General features: G+C 45.7%; 1 protein-coding gene across 2 annotated transcripts in view; it reads left to right on the forward strand.

Annotated features, from left to right (window-relative positions):
- PRDM10 (PR/SET domain 10) overlaps positions 1-19,973 on the forward strand; it is an 86,335-nt gene that overhangs the window by 43,196 nt on the left and 23,166 nt on the right. For both annotated transcript variants that reach the window (XM_029208999.1, XM_029208998.1), the window contains 7 exons: positions 2,839-3,052; positions 4,773-5,014; positions 6,314-6,517; positions 10,970-11,042; positions 13,093-13,210; positions 15,520-15,649; positions 16,159-16,401. In XM_029208999.1, the coding sequence (XP_029064832.1) occupies positions 2,839-3,052; positions 4,773-5,014; positions 6,314-6,517; positions 10,970-11,042; positions 13,093-13,210; positions 15,520-15,649; positions 16,159-16,401 (1,224 nt within the window). The remainder of the gene's footprint in view (positions 1-2,838; positions 3,053-4,772; positions 5,015-6,313; positions 6,518-10,969; positions 11,043-13,092; positions 13,211-15,519; positions 15,650-16,158; positions 16,402-19,973) is intronic.

A 19,973-nucleotide genomic window follows, 5' to 3' on the forward strand; every position in this document is an offset into this window, starting at 1 on the left:
CCCTTTTCAACGGTAACTTGCATGAGTCTGGTATATGTTCCACCTGTGCTTTAGCATCAGTCCCTCTAGGAAATGCTGAAGGCTTCAAGCCTTTTCTTTGCCACAGCCTTTGAGGAGAGTTCCAGCCTAGGGACGAGGAGGTTGTCCGTCTGTTTTGATGTCAGCTTTCTCAGCAGTGGCGAGAAGCCAGCAGTAACTTGCCTGACCGCAGTCTTTCTAGCAGCATCTGTTGGGGAAAAATACAGCTCAGCTTCATAGGAGTTAACTCCCAATTGCTGAATCCATTCTTTCAGGTTGGCTCTGCAAAGAGATAAAGAATTTATGAGGAGTGGAGGTGGATATATGCTTTGGTTTGTTCAGTGTGTGATAACATTCATCACTAAGGCTGGCATAAGCTTTGAGTGGCTTAGAGTAGAGGGTGATATCGAAGCTGCGCTCTGAGACAGCAAGTGGGAGCCGATCAGATCAGGGTGCAGAGGGGGTGGCAGATGTAGTTCTGTTGCCAGAAGTCCCTGTTCTTTTGCTTGTTGACTCCTCATGTCAGTGGGCATTTTATTGTTGTTATTGAAGTTGAAGCAGAAGCACCTCCCAGAATTTTGTCCTCCTGTCTACACTTCTGAAAGGCCCTGAGCTACAGATGGAATGTCATGCAAGAGTCTGGCTCCTGGGTTAAGTGAATGCATGTTAAAACACGCATGTGCTATCTGAGGTAACTGATTTTATCTGCCTTCTTCAGCCTGAGGGTTTCCCATGTTGGGCAGTGACCTTTAACTGCCTTGGCAGGTCAGATTCTGTAATATTGTTTCTTTACAGAGTTTGAGAGGTTCTTAGATGCACCACTGAGAAAGGATGTTTCTCTGAAGAGCTGCAGAATGTCATTTCCCGAAGGGCCAGATGTATTTTCACAAACTAATCTTCATTGGATACCTGCTATGTGGCCCGCAGCCTTTTAAGGTTGTAAAGGAAATACATGCTGTCACCTCGGTCCTTAAAGAACTTAGATAATAATAATAATCTATTACTATTAATATTAAGCACTTACTAAATGCCAGACACTCTACTACTGGTCTCATATACGCATTGTTCCAATTAATCCTCACAACAACCTATGAGGTATGTATTACCATGCCCATTTTACAGATAAAGAAACACAGGTTCAGAGAAGTGTGTTAACTTGCCAGCATCTTAATCGAAATCTGTCTGACTCCAAAGCCTGTGGTCTGCTTGTGTGAGGTACAGTTAGAGAGGCAAGCTGGGCTCCCAGGGAAATGCACACGAATTGGCAATGGAGACAAAGCTACGAGGAACAGCTAAGGTGTGACATGTCGGAACCAAGATTCTGAAAGATCTTGGCAGACTGAAAGAACAGAAAAGACAATAAAATGAAATTTACTAGAGATACATGGCCATTTAAGTAAAAATCAGCTATGTAAGTCCTGAGCAGGATTAAAAGGGTTCAGTAGCGCTCTTTGAGCGGACAAGAGGACCCAGTGACCTGCCACTTCCAAATGGGGAGTGCTAGGACGTGGCGGTCTCCAGTAAACGCTGGTGCAAGCTGATGGGGATCCGCTGAGGGGTGAATGGACACAGCAGGACCATGAGCAATGGGTCAGTGCATTAGGGGTTTTGGTCTTGAAGTACTGGAGGAACTGTCTTCATGTGGCACAGAGGGGGCACTTACTTGGTGTAACTCGAGAGGGAAGTCGGGGAGGTCTTGACTCCACGGGAACATCCCTGAGCTGTTCCAGAACCATCCGGGCTGCCTGGTGGGCAGTGTGAGGAAACGTGAAGCCCAGGCTGGACGGTGTCGCTGGGTGGGATTCTGTGACTCCAGGGGCTGCAGAAGGTCAGAGCACAGAGCAGACGCTGTTCCCAGAGAAAGCGGACGACGAGGACAGGGTTTAGACGGTTGCCGAAGGAAGAGCATTCTAGGCGAGGAAAGACAAAGAAAAAAGGGAGTAGGCACTTCCAAACACGTATCTTACTTGTTGGAGGGGGGAGGGCATGGCTTGAGTATGAGTAATGGTGCTAACGGAGCAGGAGAAATGCGCTTGCATCAGAGGGATCTGAGTGGTATATACCCCGAGGCCGCTTATTTAGAAGGTGAGAACTTTTAAGGTACCATTATTTTCTTCCGGTGTATTTGGTAAAGTTAATCGAATCCATGACCCAAAACGTGTCTTATTTGCAAGAGACTAATTTCAGTGTAATGAACAAAATAGGCATCTCTTTCCTTGTTACTTATAAACCTCGGCCTCTGTGAAGTGTGTGACAGGAGAGCTGGTACCCACTGAATTTTACCAACTGCGTCTTGCACCACGTGTTCAATTTTAAAGCCACGTGGTTGAAGGTGGGCCAGATCTTTACCTGCATTATGGTGTGGCCCCCTGCAAAGGCAGGGGGGTCCCCACCCCAAACCAAACTGAGGCTGATGATACCACACATGTTCCAGGAGGGCTTGGAAGGGTTCGTTACTTTCATCTTTGAAGTCTCCGGGGAGACAGGGCAGGCCCCTCATGCAGGTTTGGAAAGGCTGAGAGAGCAAGGAAGTGGGACTTGAGGTGAAGCTGGGATCAGCACGACAGTCCCCAGCACGTGGTCAGGGGCTTGTGGGACCTGAAACTCCTGCTGGCACCGGCGGAGCCCAGATGTTGGGTAGAAACAGCAAAAAAGGAAAACAGATCCCTTATTACAGCCCATAGATGGAAATAAGAGTCATTTCTGCAGGGCCTCGAAGGGAGCTGGCGAGAAGAGTATTGCGCCAAAACCTTGTGTTCTGCGTGTGTCCCAGCTAACCCCAAACAGGCTGTACTAACGTTACGATTAAATGTCGTCCAGGCCTCGTTGCCGGTGCACAGCCAGGTGCTACCTTCACTCGAGGGTGTGGGTGGCTCGGACCCTTTGGCGACCCTGCAGAGCCCCATGACCAGACTGGAGGCCAAGGACGAGGAGGACTCAGAGGACTCGGAGGAGGAGGAGGAGGACGGCGGAGACACAGACCTGGACGACTGGGAGCCTGACCCCCCTCGGCCCTTCGACCCGCACGACCTGTGTACGTAGAGCCGCCTCTCGGGAGCGCGTGTGGGCGCAGGGCAGGCTGGCCCCTGCCGGGGCTCCTGGCGCAGATGCTGCGCCCGGTCTTAGGTGTCCCCCTCACTCCGTGCTCAGGCAGCCTGTGAAGGAGGCCCTGGCTGTCCCTAGAGTTCTGATTGTACCGATGAGCGGACTGAAGCCCAGGGACCGAGCCTCAGTCTCTGATCCCAGAGCTCCAGCTGCCAGACCGTGATGTGGTCCAGTCCTGGCAGATCCGGCCATTTCCGTTTCCACAAGTTCCCTTCCTGCTTTACTTCTCTTCATACCGACCTGAAAAAATGCCTGTTATAAAAAGACGCCTGTTCTGAAAAGACACCCCAGGCACCAGAGCGCTGCATTTTTCTAGCTCCACTAACGCTCCCCAGTCTTGTGAGGTTGGCAGCTTTCCCAAGGTCGTGCTCAGTTGTTCAAGAGTCAGGGTTCACACTCGGGTGTCTGTTGGCTGCAGGTGCCCAGGACGACTGCCTGTCCGTCCTGCCTGCTTGGGGGGTGGGTCCTGCTTCCACCCACCAAGCCATTGCCGCTGCCCATCAACTTCGTGCCTAGATGGCAAAGTCCTTATCTCCCCTTGTGAGTTAAGAGACTCTGCAGAGCTTTGAGGTCTCTCCGTATTTCCCCTGGACCTTCTTTGTCATGGTGGTAGGCCTGTTTGCATGGGGCCAGTGTTCATCTCCAGGCCCAAAGAAGGGCTTCCTCATTTTGCTTTTCTTTGAATTCATAAGTTTTCAAGGCAACTCCTTAGTCAAATACACAACACACAAGGTCACTTTATCTTATAAATATTAATACAAGATAGCTCTCCATTATTGGAGAACTGTGGAAATTGGAAATACCCATTTTCTAAGTCAGGTCATCACACAGCCAGAGTTGGGTAAACTATAATTGGTTAATTAGATTTGTTTAGGGTCATGAGTATGCTCTCTGTGTGGCCCAGTCACTTTTTCCTGTTTTGTGGCTGTACCTATCTCATTCTGGCGGTGAGCTGACAGATGGGTGACACTGGGAAAGGGGGTGAACGTGGATGCTTAGTGCCCACCGGTCACTCGCAGAATGAGCTGAAAGTACATATCAGGGCTGGACTAATTGTGTCATCCAGGTGAATGAAGGATGGGATGCTAAATTCATTCATTTCAGCATTACCTTCACACAGTACACACGGAAATCTCAAACTCAACAGCGCTTTTTCTGTTGATTTAGACATGCCCAGACAATAAGGCTTCTATAACTCCCTTTGAGGAAACTGATTAAACAGTACTGTCAGGTTTTTAAAAAACAGCTTTATTGTGATATAATTTACATACTATAAAATTCACCTGATTTACATATTATAAAATTCTCATCAGATTTTGCAACATTTAGCCTAAGAAGCTCCTCTTTTCTCTTTTCAGACACGTTATAATTGATTTGTAAGTTTAATGCCACTATTTGAATGAATATCCAACAGAGGAATAAATCACGGCCTGCAAATTATTTCCGGCAGGCCGCAAGCTAATTCTGCCTGATTTTAGAAGAAAAGTACAGGGTTTTAGCGGTCTCTGAGGAGTAATGTATTACAATGGAATGGGTATTGCAGTTGTAGGAGTTCGTTGAGTTTGGGCTGGGAAATTTAGCTTTGGGGATTTTTCAGGTTGGAACTTCTTCCCTGAGACTGTCACGTTGAGGATTTCTCTCTCATGTAGGGTGTGAGGAGTGTAATAACGCACACTCGTCCGTGTGCCCGAAGCATGGCCCCCTGCATCCGATCCCCAACCGGCCGGTGCTGACTCGGGCGCGGGCCAGCCTCCCCCTGGTGCTGTACATCGACAGGTTCCTGGGCGGTGTGTTCTCCAAAAGGCGTATCCCCAAGCGCACCCAGTTCGGCCCCGTGGAGGGGCCACTGGTCAGGGAGTCGGAGCTGAAGGACTGTTACATCCACCTCAAGGTAATTTATGCTTCAACATAGTCCAGTCTCGTTCCGACGATTTTTAAGGGGCACACATTTTCCCACCAAGCCTCTTAATGCAATCTCATAGCAGTTCGCTAGTAGTTTTCTTTCTATGCTTGACTTGTTTCAAATGGAGACGTTTTCTCTCTCACCAGTGACACAGAGGGTACGGTTTCAGTCCCCGAAGTCTCAATGTGAATAATTCTGAGAGGTGTAGTTCTCAGGGGCTGGATTAGTCTGGGAGGGCTGCCAGAATCAAACACGACAGACCGGGGGAGCTTAAAGAACCGATGTTTGTTTTCTCACAGTCCTGGAGGCTGGAAGTCCAAGGCCAAGGTGCAGGCAAGGCTGGCCCCCTGTGAGGCTGCTCTCCTTGGCTTGCAGGTGGCTGCCCTGCGGCTGTCTTTGCACAGGGCTGTCCCTGTCTGCGAGGTGCCTCTGCAGCTTCTCTCTGTGTCCTGATCTCCCGTTCCTATGAGGACACCAGTCAGATGGGATTGGGACCCACTCTTTCAAAGCCCTGTCTCCGAATGCAGTTACATTCTGGGCTACTGGGGGGCTAGGGCTTCAACATACGAATTTTGGGGGGACACAATTCATCCCATAAAAGGGACTCGACAGCTTGTTTTTCAAATTAACTTTGACTGGAGCACAGAATTACGTCGACTCATGTTATCTGTTAAGTGCCCATAATGTTTTTAGGAAAACCTCTTTGCAGTTTTTTTTTAAAAAATTAATTAATTAATTAATTTTTGGCTGTGTTGGGTCTTCGTTTCTGTGCGAGGTCTTTCTCTAGTTGCCGCGAGTGGGGGCCACTCTTCATCGCGGTACACGGGCCTCTCACTGTCGCGGAGCACAAGCTCCAGATGCGCAGGCTCAGTAGTTGTGGCGCACGGGCCTAGTTGCTCCGCAGCATGTGGGATCTTCCCAGACCAGGGCTCGAACCTGTGTCCCCGGCGTTGGCAGGCATATTCTCAACCACTGCGCCACCAGGGAAGCCCCTAATTAGTCGCATTTTTTGTTGTGTTAGTTAATGATGAAATATCAACCAAAGGTGTACACTCAGGGTGCTAACTTTTATATTTTGCTAAGTAATCCTTCTGTAGGTGAGTCTTCAGAAGGAATCTTTTTCCTGTTCCATTTGGCAAGGCACAATTCCAGTATCTTTCTAGATACAAAGGGGAGTCAGCATATCTGGTTAATTTCAGGAACAATATCTTGTATGTCATTACATGAATATCTATCATATTAGAGGTTTTGTGTATGTGTGTCTTTTTACTTTCACTCTGGTTGCAGGTTTCTCTTGATAAAGGTGACAGAAAAGACAGGGATTTGCATGAAGACCTGTGGTTTGAGTTGTCTGACGAGACCCTTTGTAACTGGATGATGTTCGTGCGCCCGGCCCAGAATCACCTGGAGCAGAACCTGGTGGCTTATCAGTATGGCCACCACGTGTACTACACAACAATCAAGAACGTGGAGCCCAAGCAAGAGCTTAAGGTACAGTGCTGGGTCAGTGGCGCCTTCGCTAGGAATTGCAATTGCTTCATGCTTTTCCTACTTTTCTTTTCCCTTTGCAGAGGGATTCTTTAAACAATGGTCCTTTTCTTGTAATTCACTTACTTACTGAGCACTTGCTGTGTACTGTACACTTCTAATAATCCCACAAATAAAACAGAATGAAAAGTATATGACTTTTGAGATCTATCAAAGGCATTCATGAAGGTATTAGGCCCAGGGGTGAGGAAGTAGTTGTTTTGGGGGCACAGGCAGGTCTGTGTGATTAAAGATGGGCTTACTTCACATCATTTACACATTCTAAGGAAGAGTTAGTTGGGAAACAGGAGATCTTGTAAAATGGAATTCATATGTATGGGCGAGATTTCTTTATCTGAAGACTCATTTTACCCAAAGAATTCTATGCACTGACTTCTGATTTTAGGAATATATTTTGGGGGGATAACACTCTGTAGGAATTTGTCTAAATATTAACTCTTGATGATTAATGAAAATTCCGCTATGATTCTAAGGGAAAATCCCCTCTGCGCCCCCCCCACCCCGTTTTTAAAGCTATGTTAGGAACATGGTAAAAAGAGGGGGTCAAAATATTAAAGTTATAAATGAAAAATATGTTAGAAATGATTGCTTTGGTACACGAACACTCAATAGCACTGTGCCTCAGTGTGGTAAAGTGAGAAATAGATACTTCTTTGGGGGGAACAAAGACCTAGACTTTGTTTAAAAGCTGTACGAACCCTGCATCTTTGAAACCGTCAAGTTTAGATAATCCATAACCTCCAAAGAAAATGTGTAGAAGGGGATTCACATCTCACACCTGTATTCCAATAAATTCTTGATACTGAATGAATACTTTTTAACTGTGGAGGGGAGATTATTTTCTCTTTTAATGCAGTAGAAGGCAGACAGATACAATTAAATAAGAATATAATAGTTCAATATAATGAACAACCAAAACCACAGATAAAAAGAAAGCAACAGAATGGGGGAAATATTTGTAATACATGTTAAAAGGTTTGCGTATACAAACTGAGAGAAAGTTGTGTGCCTCTAACCTCACTACATCCAGATGGACAGTAAATAAGTATCAGGAATAGACTTTATTTGGGGGAGGACTCAAATAGTAAAGAAATGTTAAAACATTTTTTTAAAGGTTGGTAATTTAAAAACTCTTAAAGCAACTATGAGTTAATATTTTTGTTAATTTAAACTAGCAAAAATAAACAGATATAATACAAGGAGTGTGAGGGTTTAAAAAATAGGGATGTTTGTTTCAGAATTGCAATATTTTATAGAATATTTCTGACAGTAGGCAGCAAAAATGTTCTTGGCTGAGTAAACCCAATCCTTGAAAATAAGTCTGAGGAAATAATTATAAGCAAAGATAGAGCTAGCTACATTAGAATTTTGTAATTTTTTTGCTGACTCAGACATTAAGATGCACCATTATTTTACACACCATTAAGAAAACAAATACACTGCCAGCTGAGCTATGTTACAGTGCTTATTTTAATCAACAGAAGTAGTTATTTTATTTTTATGGCAGGAGCTATTTTGGACTTATTTAGACACAATTTTGAAATCACATCACACGCATATTTTAAAAGGCACACTATCAGCAAAAGAAATTGGTTCAGGTATAAACTGCTTTCTGTGCAGTCTGACTTTGTTTTCTTTAACTGGATCATTGTTTTACTTTATCATGGATGTTTGTGCTTTTGTCTGTCTGTCATCTTCTGTGCCATCAAGGCGTTGATGATGATGCAGTGTTCTTAGAATAAGTGCTCCTCTGTTACCTCTGCGATATTCTTCCAAGCCACTGATAGCTTTTCTGTAAGTTTTGATGCTGTGCTTTCCCATTGACCGAACCCATATATGTCTTTTTCCTCAATTGAAACACATGTCCTTGGAAGCTGAGAGTTTTTTGATCAAGTCAGTGGGAAGTTTCTGATCACTCGATGTTTGATACCTTAATGAGAGTTCGTCCGGTATGATCACACCAGCCTTGCATTGCTTTGAAATTTCTTTCATTTATTCTGAGGGAGATGGCAGGTTTTTTTTGGCCTTCGTTTGCATTGCTTGGCAAGTGTAGCACCTCACGGGGTGCCAGTGGGACACATAACCGGAATGAGGTGAGAATGGAAAGATCTCGGCCAGGTTTGTGCAGGAGCAAAGGCAGGTGGTCACGGCTACATCAGGGCAGTGACCACAGAATGCCATGGATTGGGAGGCACACTCTGATTTCTGAATCAGAGAATATGAGAAACATACCTCTTGGAATCGATGAACAAGGCAGAATTTATAACAGCAGAATGATAAACTACCTAAAAGTCCAACCACAGGGTCATGGTCAAGTAAAGTATAGAATACAGACTGTAGAATATTATTCCACAGTTGAAAATGAAGTCTCTCAGTGTGATTATTCCCATATGGTTAAAATAATGTTCCACAACAATTGTATATGATGGATTCATTTAGTGACCAAAACATGGAGCTTGTACTATGTTCCAGACACTAGGAGAAGACAGACTGGTGCCCTGCGTTCAAGGAACTTGTCCTCCAGAGGGGATGTGGGCAGAAAGGTGTAAATAAGCAAATAATATCAAATAGTGGGAAGTGCTGTGAAGGGCACAAAAGGTGTGAAAGGAGCAGATGACAGGAAAGGCCTCAATTTAGGTGTGACGGGGGAGGACAGGCCTTGCTGAGGAGGTGACAGTGAAGAACCCAACATTCCTGGTGGTGGAACAGCAAGGGCAAGAACTCTACATGTTGGAGGAACTGAAGGTGGGTAAAGGAGGGTGGTGGGAGACCTTTGCAGACCAGCGTCAAGCACTTGAGGTTTACTGAGAACCAAGCAGCTGTTGCAGGCCATTAAGCATGGGAGTGAGTGATGCAATCCGACTGTGTTTCCAGAAGACCGCGCTGGCTTCTGTGTGGGGACTGGAATGCAGGGAGCGAGAGTGGAAAAGCAGAGGCTCGTTAGAAAACCAGGCAAGAGCTCATCTTGGTGTGCGTCTAGGTGGGCGGAGCAGACGGAGGACGTCTGAGCCACCGAGAGTTCTTACTGAGGCATTACAGAAGAAAACAGAAATATGGTGGTCCAGGGGCTAAGGCTCCACGCTCCCAATGCAGGGGGCCTGGGTTCGATCCCTGGTCGGGGAACTAGGTCCCACATGCCATGACTAAGAGTTCGCATGCCACAACTAAAGATCCCGCCTGCCGCAACTAAGACCCAGCACAGCCAAATAAATAAATATATTTTAATTTTTAGATTTTTAGCTTTTTAGCTTTTAGATTTCAAGTCTGAGCAACTGTGTGGAAGGTGGGGTATTTACTGAGATGGGGAAGGTAGGCAGGGGTGGGGGCGAGGAGGGGAGCATCTGGAAGTCAGTTCCGGACAAGCGCCATCAGGCAGGTAGTAGAATGTAGGTAGAGGGCAGGAGGGGAGGGTCTGGGATAGAGGCAGTGACCTGGGAGTCATTAGCACAGAGTTGGCTGCAATGGGTGCGATCACCTCAGGAAGAAATAAGAAGGCCCTGGACTTGGACTACGCTTCGAGGAACAGCGCTGTTCAGGGTGCGGGAGGGGAAGGACAGCCAGACAGGGAGACTGAGCAGAAGCGGCCCATGGGGTAGGGCGGAGGAAGAGGCTCAGGAAGGTGGCGTAGCTCTGGTGACCCAGCAGTGTTGGGGTGGAGCCACCATGATCACAGCTGTGGAGAAACCTGTGTTTAAATACAGATAAAAGAATTAGAAGAGGGCTTCCCTGGTGGCGCAGTGGTTGAGAGTCCGCCTGCCGATGCAGGGGACACGGGTTCGTGCCCCGGTCCGGAAGGATCCCACATGCCGCGGAGCGGCTGGGCCCGTGAGCCATGGCCGCTGCGCCTGCACGTCCGGAGCCTGTGCTCCGCAACGGGAGAGGCCACAGCAGTGAGAGGCCCGCGTACCTTAGAAAAAAAAAAAAAAAGAATTGGAAGAGGCTCTGCTTCATGCATATCAGGAGACTACTGATGTTATCTCTCGTGAAGTTGTTCTAATAACAAAACCAGTTTTTTATCTTTTTATTTTTTACATTTTATTTATTGATTATTTTGGCCTCACCGCTCGGCACGTGGGATCTCAGTGCCCTGACCAGGAATCGAGCCCGTGCCCCTTGCAGTGGAGGCGTGGAGTCCTAACCACTGGATCGCCAGGGAAGTCCCACAGTTTTTTACAAAGGAAAAAGAAAACACGGAGTGTGTCTTGGCAGGCGAACTTCCTGACTGACCGTCTGCGCTAACGGGGTCACCTTACAGTTCGGCTTCTTTTGTTTGTTTGTTTTCCGTGGGCTGTAGAAAATCCTGAATTGTTTCCTGTGAGCAGGAGGGGGGATTGAAGCACGTGAAGCACATCCGGTGATGCCCTTAGTCCTTGATGATGCACTTGGCTCTTGCAGGTGTGGTATGCTGCTTCCTATGCCGAGTTTGTGAACCGGAAGATTCATGACATTTCCGAGGAAGAAAGGAAAGGTGCTTGGACTTTTTCATTTTTTTTGTATTTTATATATTGATTCTAAATTGTATATATTACTTACATCTTTAGGCAATGTCTAATTTTTCTATCTCTCTGTATTTAAGATATTCTACTAGGTTCTTTAGAGCTGCACATCCCTGCCTAATTCTAGGGTCAAATGACAATGACATATTTACATTTCTTTCATGGGTGCTGGAAAATAGTATTTAATATAATGAAAACCTCCAAATACTAAATCAGGACCTAGATCAGAGGATGATCCCTATCGAGATGTAGTCATCTCTGAACACGGCAAGGTAGGCATTGACTTTGTTTTCAAAGTCAGAATTTACGTACAGAAAAGTGCACGAGTCCTAAGTAATGGCGCAATGAATTTTCACAACGTGAGGACACCTGGGCAACCCGCAGCCAGATCAAGACACAGAGCGTGACCATGGCCCCAGGACTCCCCTGAGCCTTGTAATTCCTCCTCACTTCCAAGTGTAACTAATCTCCCGACTTCAACACCACAGATATGACCACGTGCTTGTTACCGAACTTTTTATAAATGGAATTATGTGATATGTACATTTCTGGTGTCTGGGAATCTTTTGTTTGTGAGATTCTTCCATACTGTTGTGTATTATTGTAATCTGTTTATTCTCATTGCCATTTGGGTTTCCATTGTGTGAATGTACCGCAATTCACTGATCTATTTCTACCATAGAAATGTGGGCTGCACAATGCAATCCTGGCACTGACTAGCTGGAGTGAGGTCACATTCTGCAGGTCAAGGGCAGAGTCCTCCACAAGGCCCTCCCGACTTCAGACAGCAGTCTCAAGCCCTGGGGGTCCCACGCCCCCTGCTCTTCTGACCAGCTAGCTACAATTTAGGGAGTTCCTGCTAACCCCCTTATGTCTGATAATTCCCTAGCACGATTCATGGGACTCAGAAAAGTGCTGTACTTATGAGTACCATTGTAGTATAAAGGATGCACGTGGGGACCAGGCAAATGGAGAGACACTCAAGGCAAAGTTTGGGAGGATCCCATATGTGAAGCTCCCATGTCCTTCGGCCGTGTCACGACCCTGGAGCACTGATGTATGATTACCAGCCTAGGAGGCTCACCTGAGCTTCTGTGACCAGAGTTTTTCTCAAGGCATCATCACATAGGTGTGAGTGATTGGCTCCTTGGCCTGTGATTGAACTTGCTCTCCAGCCCCTGCTCCCCTGCCTGGTTGATACCACCTGGCTCAAAGCCCCAACCCTGTAATCAGACGGTTGGTCTTCCTGACACAGCCAGCCCCAGCCTGAGCCATCTCATTAGCATAAACTCAGGTATGGTCACAGATCACCAGGAATAACAAAGACGTGCTTCTTACTTGGAGATTCCAAAGATTTAGAGGCTATTTCCCAGGGACCGGGGACAAATGCCAGCAAAATTCTTTATTATACAGCAGGGTCGTTTCCAGTTTCTGGCTAACATGAGGGTGCCACTGTGCACATTCTTGCATGTCTTTTAGTGAACATATGTGCGTATTTCTGTTGCGTGCACATCTAGGAGTGGATTGCTGGGTCATAGGGTATACACATAATCAGCTTTAATGGGTACTTCTGAACATTTTGCTAAAGTGATTACATTGGGCATTGATTTTCAAGTTATTTGTGATACAGTATACCATCTGATTATGAAACTTGGATCTGAATCACTGGGTTATCTGCATACAGATTTCCATTGTAGCACTCCTTGTCTTTCCAGTGTGGTAAGGTCGTGTGTGTGTGTGTGTGTGTGTGTGTGTGTGTGTGTGGTATGTATTGCGGGGTGGGAGAGGGTAGCACAAGGGTGTTTGTTCCTTTGATGTCTTATGCAAATATATCAGAAAACAAGATCCTAAAAATTATTCTCTGTCAAACTTTAGCCTTTGATTTTATAACAGAACAGCAGACATTGCGTATTTATGAACACTGGGCTACGCTGAGATGGGAATGGTGTGGGTACTGGGCATCTGAGTTTTATTGGTGCCTGTTGATCACCAGCCTCCATGGTTTCTCTCCCACGACTGCAGTTCTTCGAGAGCAAGAGAAGAATTGGCCCTGCTACGAATGTAACCGCCGATTTATAAGCTCAGAGCAGCTGCAGCAGCATCTCAATTCGCATGATGAGAAACTGGATGTGTTTAGCAGGTATAATAATAAGGGGGAAGATTTCAAAAGCTTCGTTTTTAAAGTTCCAGGGTCGTTTCTATATCATCTGTGAATTTATGGGTCTGTGTGTGTGTGCGCGCACACACGCGCGCTTGTGTGTAGACAGGTAACCAGGTAGGCTGCTGAAGGACATTTCTTATCCGTCATTTCCTTTTTTCCCCTGGTCCTCATTACTACTTGTGTCTTTTCCAGCATAACCAATACCCAGCAATAGGACATCTTTTCACCTTAGTAAAATCTCCCCTAACTAGAGATTCTGAAATAGGAATTCTTCTGATTTTCAAACTCTTTTCAGTAGTAGGATTCCTTCATCAGACTAAGTCCTATGTTTAATTCCCACTATATAAAAAAGGTAGGTGAAGGAGAATTCCACAGGATGGGGTAAGCAGCAGCTGGATCACATAGGCCTGATGGGTAGTGGCAGGAAATTTGAATTTAATTCTATGTGTGATAAGAAGTCTTTAGAGTCTGCTGATCAAGGGATATTGTGATGTCAGTTACATTTCTAAACATAACTGTGGATAAAAATAAAACCATCACCTTAGCTTGTATTGCAGTAAGAGTGAAGACAGGGAGTCTAGTTAGAAGCTATTTCAACAGTTCAGATGAAAAATGAGAGTGGTTCCGGGCAGAGTGGTCCCAGTGGGACAGATGTAGGGTTGCCAGCTTTTATGTGATTTGAAAAGAGAGGAGATGGTGTGAAATGGCATTTAGGGAAGTGGGAGAGTAAATATTCCGGTGAAGTCCGGTGTGATTGCCTGCAACGTGAGTGAGGGCTCATGTGAGTCACGGCTGTGTCGTTACCAAGCGTCTTTCACTGCGAGGGTGCCGGTGCAGAGCCGGCAGGAAGTCAGTTCACCAAGCGCGTGCAACGCAGCAAGAGTGATGAAGCAGCAGTGGGGAGGGAAGAGCATGTACAAGGGAGTGACTCCAGTGAAGGACCTTGGAGCTTATGAGTGGAAGGACGGAGAGAAAACATGAAGAGGACGCAGGACTGCAGACAGGGCACAGGACTGGACTGGAGCTGGTGGTGAGGCGGAAGGATAGTTGAGTCCAGGTGCCTAAGGGCGTGAGCTGGAAAGTTAGGACACGGTGTAGGAGTGGGGGAGGCATGGCATCAGGAAGGTGGGGATTCCGCACCTCCCAAGGACAAGGCTGAGGGTGTGACCACGGGAGCAAACGTCTGGGGTGCGTGGAGGACACAGCAGGAGTTCCGTCGCTCCCTCCTGTGTATCCCGAAAACTCCGACCATGGCTCTGTTATAGCACTTTTTATATTCTATTGTGAGGTTTGGTTTACATGTCTGCTGCCTCTACTGGACATGTGAGGGTAAAAACTGTTGCATATAACTTACCGTCTTTAGTGTCAAGCTCCATGCATGACACATTGTAGATAAAAATGTTTGTTAGCCAGCTGTTAAAAGAAATTGGAGACAATTAGGCAAATTTGAACTTTGGCTAGATTCAATAAATGTTGAGCAACTATCACTTATTTTTTAGGTGCGATAAAGTTGTTGTGGAGGTATGTGTATTATATATACATATATATGTCCTTATGTTTTAGAGGTACATACTGAAATATTTACAGATGAAATGATGTCTGGGATTTATTTCAAAATAGCCTAATGGGTATGTGTGTGTGAGAAGTGGTGAGGCTATAGATGGGATAAAACTGGCCATGAGTTGATAAGTATTGAAATGAGGTGGCGGGTACACTGGCCTCCTTGTGTTCTCCACATTTGCCGAGGTTCGGAATTTCCCATAATAAAGAATCTTTTAATGTGGTGTTTACTGGATGTGCTATGGAACCGGTGAATTAGAAATTTGTTCTGACCTTCCAGAAGATTATAGTAAAACAAGGGCGTTCCTTTGACTCTATAGCCACATTCCATGGAAGGAACATGAGGTGAGCAAGGGGAAGACTGGAATCTTGTATCCAGGACACACACTAGGCGTGTTCTGTCCTGTCTGCGTTGCTCACAGAATGGCAGAGATGTGTGCGAGCTTCCAGAATTTTTGGTAGCAAAATGGTGTCGGTGCTTTGACTTTTTAAACCTCCTTTTATTCTGAATAATTTAAGACGTCTCTGAGCTATGTAGATGGCAAAGATGAGAAATTTGGAAAGCGTGTATGAGCAAAGTGATTGTTTCCATTAGAAAAAAAGAATCAGGAAAAGAAATCAAGTGAGAGGAAATCAAGATTTGGGGTGAGTCGGGATCATTCAGGGAAATATTTGTTGTGCAGTATTGTGTAACCATGACTATCTATAACCCAATGTCTTGTCCCTAGAACAAGAGGCAGAGGAAGGGGGCGAGGCAAGAGGCGGTTTGGCCCAGGTCGGCGGCCGGGACGCCCTCCCAAATTTATCCGCTTGGAAATAACCAGTGAAAATGGGGAAAAGTGTGATGATGGGACACAGGTATGGGGGATGGGAAAGCAAGAGCTCTTCTTGGATGCTTGGTTAGAGAACTTATGAGAACCATTACTGGATTCAAATACAAACGCCTCTCAGAGGGTGATGGGCCTGCCTGTCAGGGCTGTGCTGCCTGTTAATTAAAGTCTGACTAGAGAAAAGGCTGAAAAGAACGTTGTTTCAAACGTTACTTACGACGAAAACCCAACTCTGCTGCCCTAAAGGTTTGAAATTGTCCAGAGACATTACCGGGGGACTCTGTTTAATTAGTTTAAACAATTAAAATGATGATATTCCAGAAGAGTCCTGTCATAGTCTTTTCCTCACAAAATGATCTGGAATGTCTCATGGTTTTTACATCCTGTGGATGGTTACCTAACTAATTTTCTCAGAAGGAAAATATTCTTTTCTGAGCATAACGACACTAGTCATTTAAAAAGTAAAGCAGCAATTCTAAATCCTAGCACTAATGTCTATCTAGGTAGGGAAATAATTGCTGGTTATTGCAATTTCAGGACTTGCTGCATTTTCCCACCAAGGAGCAGTTCGATGAGGCTGAACCTGGAACTCTGAATGGGCTGGACCAACCAGAGCAGCCCGCGCTCGCAGTCCCTCAGCTGCCACCGGAAGCCCAGTCTTCTCTGGAGCACGAGACGGAAACGCACGAGCTGCACCTGCAGCCCCAGCACGAGGAGAGCGTGCTGCCCACCCAGAGCACCCTGACGGCCGACGACATGCGCAGGGCCAAGCGCATCCGGGTAAGCGGGATGCCCGCCCCGCCCTCTCCCAGTCCTCCGCCCCGCGGGCGCTGACCTCTGTCCAGGCGGCCAGCCGCGTAGGTGCCCTGCCGTTCACCACCACTTCCAAGGCTTGCTTGCATCTAGCCTATCACAGGCTCAAGCCTCTTGTTTTGGAAGAAAGCATGAACTGTTTCTCTGGGTCTCTGGGTCCCGTGGCAGGCTGGCATGGCCGGTCCTAGATTCCATCAATTTAGCAGTGACTCAGAAGCCTGGCGCTTGGCAGCATCCGGACTAGTGTAGTTAGAGTAGAATAACTCTCTGGATGCCTAAACTCACAGATTGGAAATGGAGAGATAAGTACACTGAGTTGTAATAGTTACTTACGTTGAAGCCAGGCTAATCTGTGCCTAATCATAGCTCTCAAGTCAGTTTGGGGTTTTGAATTTGTTTATCAACGGTTTCCAAGGGGAGACTGGCAAATGCCAGGACCCGTCAGTGCACAGGGACCTGAGTTCAAGTTGATCTGGCAGGTGCAGCGCACACACGGGGACAGCTCGGAGCTAAGCTCCAGGTTCGGGGGTAGGGCAGTGTCTCACCCGCGTGACCCACGACTTGACTTCGGGCCATGTGGTTGCAGGGCCTCCATGGCTGCCTGGCCAGGTGTGTTTTGTCCCTATTTCACTGACAGCGTTGAGTGTGCGTTAGGACCTGCAGGGGATGCATGTGGAGAGCAACGTGATTTTGTGAGATCAGTGTCTGTGCGGACAATTGACATCCAGAAAAGAATGACTTAAACCCGTGTTTGTGGTAGCAGGACGTTTAAAGACTTTTCTTAATCCTTTATGCGGATGAAAGAGACTTTTTGTATAACTTCCCAGGCTTTACAGTTTCTAGGTGGACGATCATTTTAGCTTATGTTTCTTTTGGTCTTATTTGCCTATAGGCTAGAAGGGACCTTGAACAATAGTCTAGTCCGTGCCTTCGTTTAAAAATACATTTAAATGTTTGTTCTGTATGACAGCGTGGAAGAACTCTGAGCAATCAGGCTAAATAGACTTTATAAGGGTCCTGAAACGGAAACTTATAAAACTTATGGCTCCATGTATATTATTTCAAAAGGATATGTAAACCTACATAAATATACACCAGAAAGGCAAAAGGCTCTGCATACCTTCCATCCGTCATGCCACATGATTCCCAACCTGCGTTTCACTCTTTCTTGGGCAATTACTATCTTTTCTGCATTGGCCATTCTGATTTTTCACTAGGTCCGTAGAAATGCTTTCTAGATTGAATTTTTTGAAGGGAAAAACTAAAGCCCACATGTTTCGTGAGGTGTGGCTATGTAAGCCTAGTGTAGCCGTGATCGTACTTGTGTTCTGGAATGAACTGGGTTACTGGTTTTGGAACAAGGTTCCTTGTGTCAAAGCAAAAGCCATGTGTATGTGGCTTTTGGAGGTCAGTCTTAGGTGAGCGATTTTTTTTTTCTTCCTCTCACACATTCTAAAAAGCAGGGGCTATGTATTTTTTCATCTTTTCTATCCAGATTGGTAATGACCAACTGAAAGGAAGCCTTCCAACCCCATTGGTAATGTAACTATTTTTCTCTCCTCTAATGCTGCCTGCTCAGTTGGAGCTGCAGGTACGTTTGTTTCCTGTGTTTCACTCACGTAACAGAATGTTATTTAAGTGTTTGCCTGACCTGCTGTTCTTTGCAACCTGTACTTACTAAATCCTGGTGGAAACGACAGTTTGGTTGCTACAGTCAATGCAAATTAGTTAATGAATAATGATAATTTATTTTCAAATAGTAAGTGAGTGGGCTGCAGTTTGCTCATACACAAAATGAAGGGTAGGACTAAGTGATCTCCAAGGTCCCTTCCAGCCCTGAAACAACTGAATGACTTCTGCAGTGGCACCGAGTTCTGACTGTATGTTCAGCACTGCCTAGGTGCACAGTAGAAATTTCACTGGTGTCCTGTCCTCTGGGATCTTCCAGTCTAATTAGGGAGGCAATGCTAATGTAAGGTGGGTCACAGTTAAGTGCTACACGTAAAGGTAGAGCCTATAATTGCTATCAGAAGTTGGAAGAGTGAAAGGCCAAAGAAAGCTGGAGTTGGGGAATAATTCATAGATGAAGTGAGAGTTAAACTGGGAAAGAGAGACAGGAAGAAGGGAGATGGTTTCAGAGGATGGCAGCCATAGCATCAAAGGCCGACACCCAGGAATTGTTTGGTGTGGTTGCTGGCCGGACCTGAGCACGGGTACCACCTGGAGGGTAGTGGAGAGTAGCACATACCGGGCAAGGCTAGCCCAATAGAGGTTTTGAAAACTGGGCAGAAAACAGGCCAGAGAAAAGTTGTTTAAAAAAAAAAAAAGCCAACAAACATGATTGATTTCCTTTTAATGTTAGGATCAAAATAATATGAAAATTAGTCAGTTTAGGTTCCTTTAGCTATTAACATCAGACTTTAGAAACGTTTTATGGTTTTGTCTGCAAAGACTCTGTTGACTCAGAATTCATCTCAGTGTGAGTCGAATCCCTTGTCACAGGTTTTAGCAACTATACCATTTTGTCACCTTTCGAGGAGCTTATGTTCCATCCAGTACAGAGTGGTTGGCCAACGGCAACTCTGAGACCCATCTGTGCTGCTTCCACCCTTTCTCTTGATTGCTTCTAGAAAATGTGTACCAGTTGCAGCTCTGAACTGCAGAAGATACCATAGAGTTGAAATGGCCTGCAAGTGGGTTGGGGGGCGGACAGTTTCAGCACTTCCACTACCTTGTAATGAGAGGGTTACATTAGGATCATTCGATCAGAGAAACAGCCTAGTTCTTGAGTACTTAGTTCAGCGCTCCATGGAAATCAAAAAGTAAGAACAAGGTTTGCTGATAGAGCTAAGAAAGTGGAGCCCGGCGGCTGCTGGGTTTAGATCAAGGGTCTGAGGACACTCACACTAAACAGAGATGACAGGAGACTTATTAGCATAACGGACTGAAACAAAACCACCATCCAGATTTGGTGCCCAAGGGGAAGTGGAATCTCCGTGGGACCAAGACCAGTTGTTGTGCGTTATGTCTGCCCTTGGAAACTTCACTGAACTTGGGTAAAGGAAATGATGCATTCCCCGAGCACTCTAAATCTTGAATCTCTGAACCTCAGGATAGCATCTGTTCTTTTTGCAATATTTCCGTAAAGCTTGGAAAGTAGCCAGAATCGTGAGAGCTTTTATGTAAAATAAGTATCTGTCCAGATAGGGTAGAAAGATTAGGTGACCGCTAAACCGTATAATGAAGTGAAAGAAAGCTCTGTGGCTGATTTGAAAAAGGTCTGTTGTTTATGATCTCTTCAGGTGGTACAGAAAAGATCTTGAAGTAATTCTTTTTGATTTTCTTATGAAATACATTTCATTAATTTGCAAACTTTTATTGACACTTCCCTTGAGCTCAGCTATTTTTTTAAGAGACCTAGATACAAAGGAGAATAAAATATGATGCAACCCCAGTCAACCTGGGAAGATGATGGAATTGCGAGATATTTACTCAAGATAAATGAGTAGGTCAAATATCTCTCCCAACCCTATGAGAGA

This window comes from Monodon monoceros, unplaced genomic scaffold (genome assembly GCF_005190385.1).
Source record: "Monodon monoceros isolate NGI ecotype Baffin Bay Population unplaced genomic scaffold, NGI_Narwhal_1 Super_Scaffold_7, whole genome shotgun sequence".
NCBI classification, from domain to species: Eukaryota; Metazoa; Chordata; class Mammalia; order Artiodactyla; family Monodontidae; genus Monodon; species Monodon monoceros.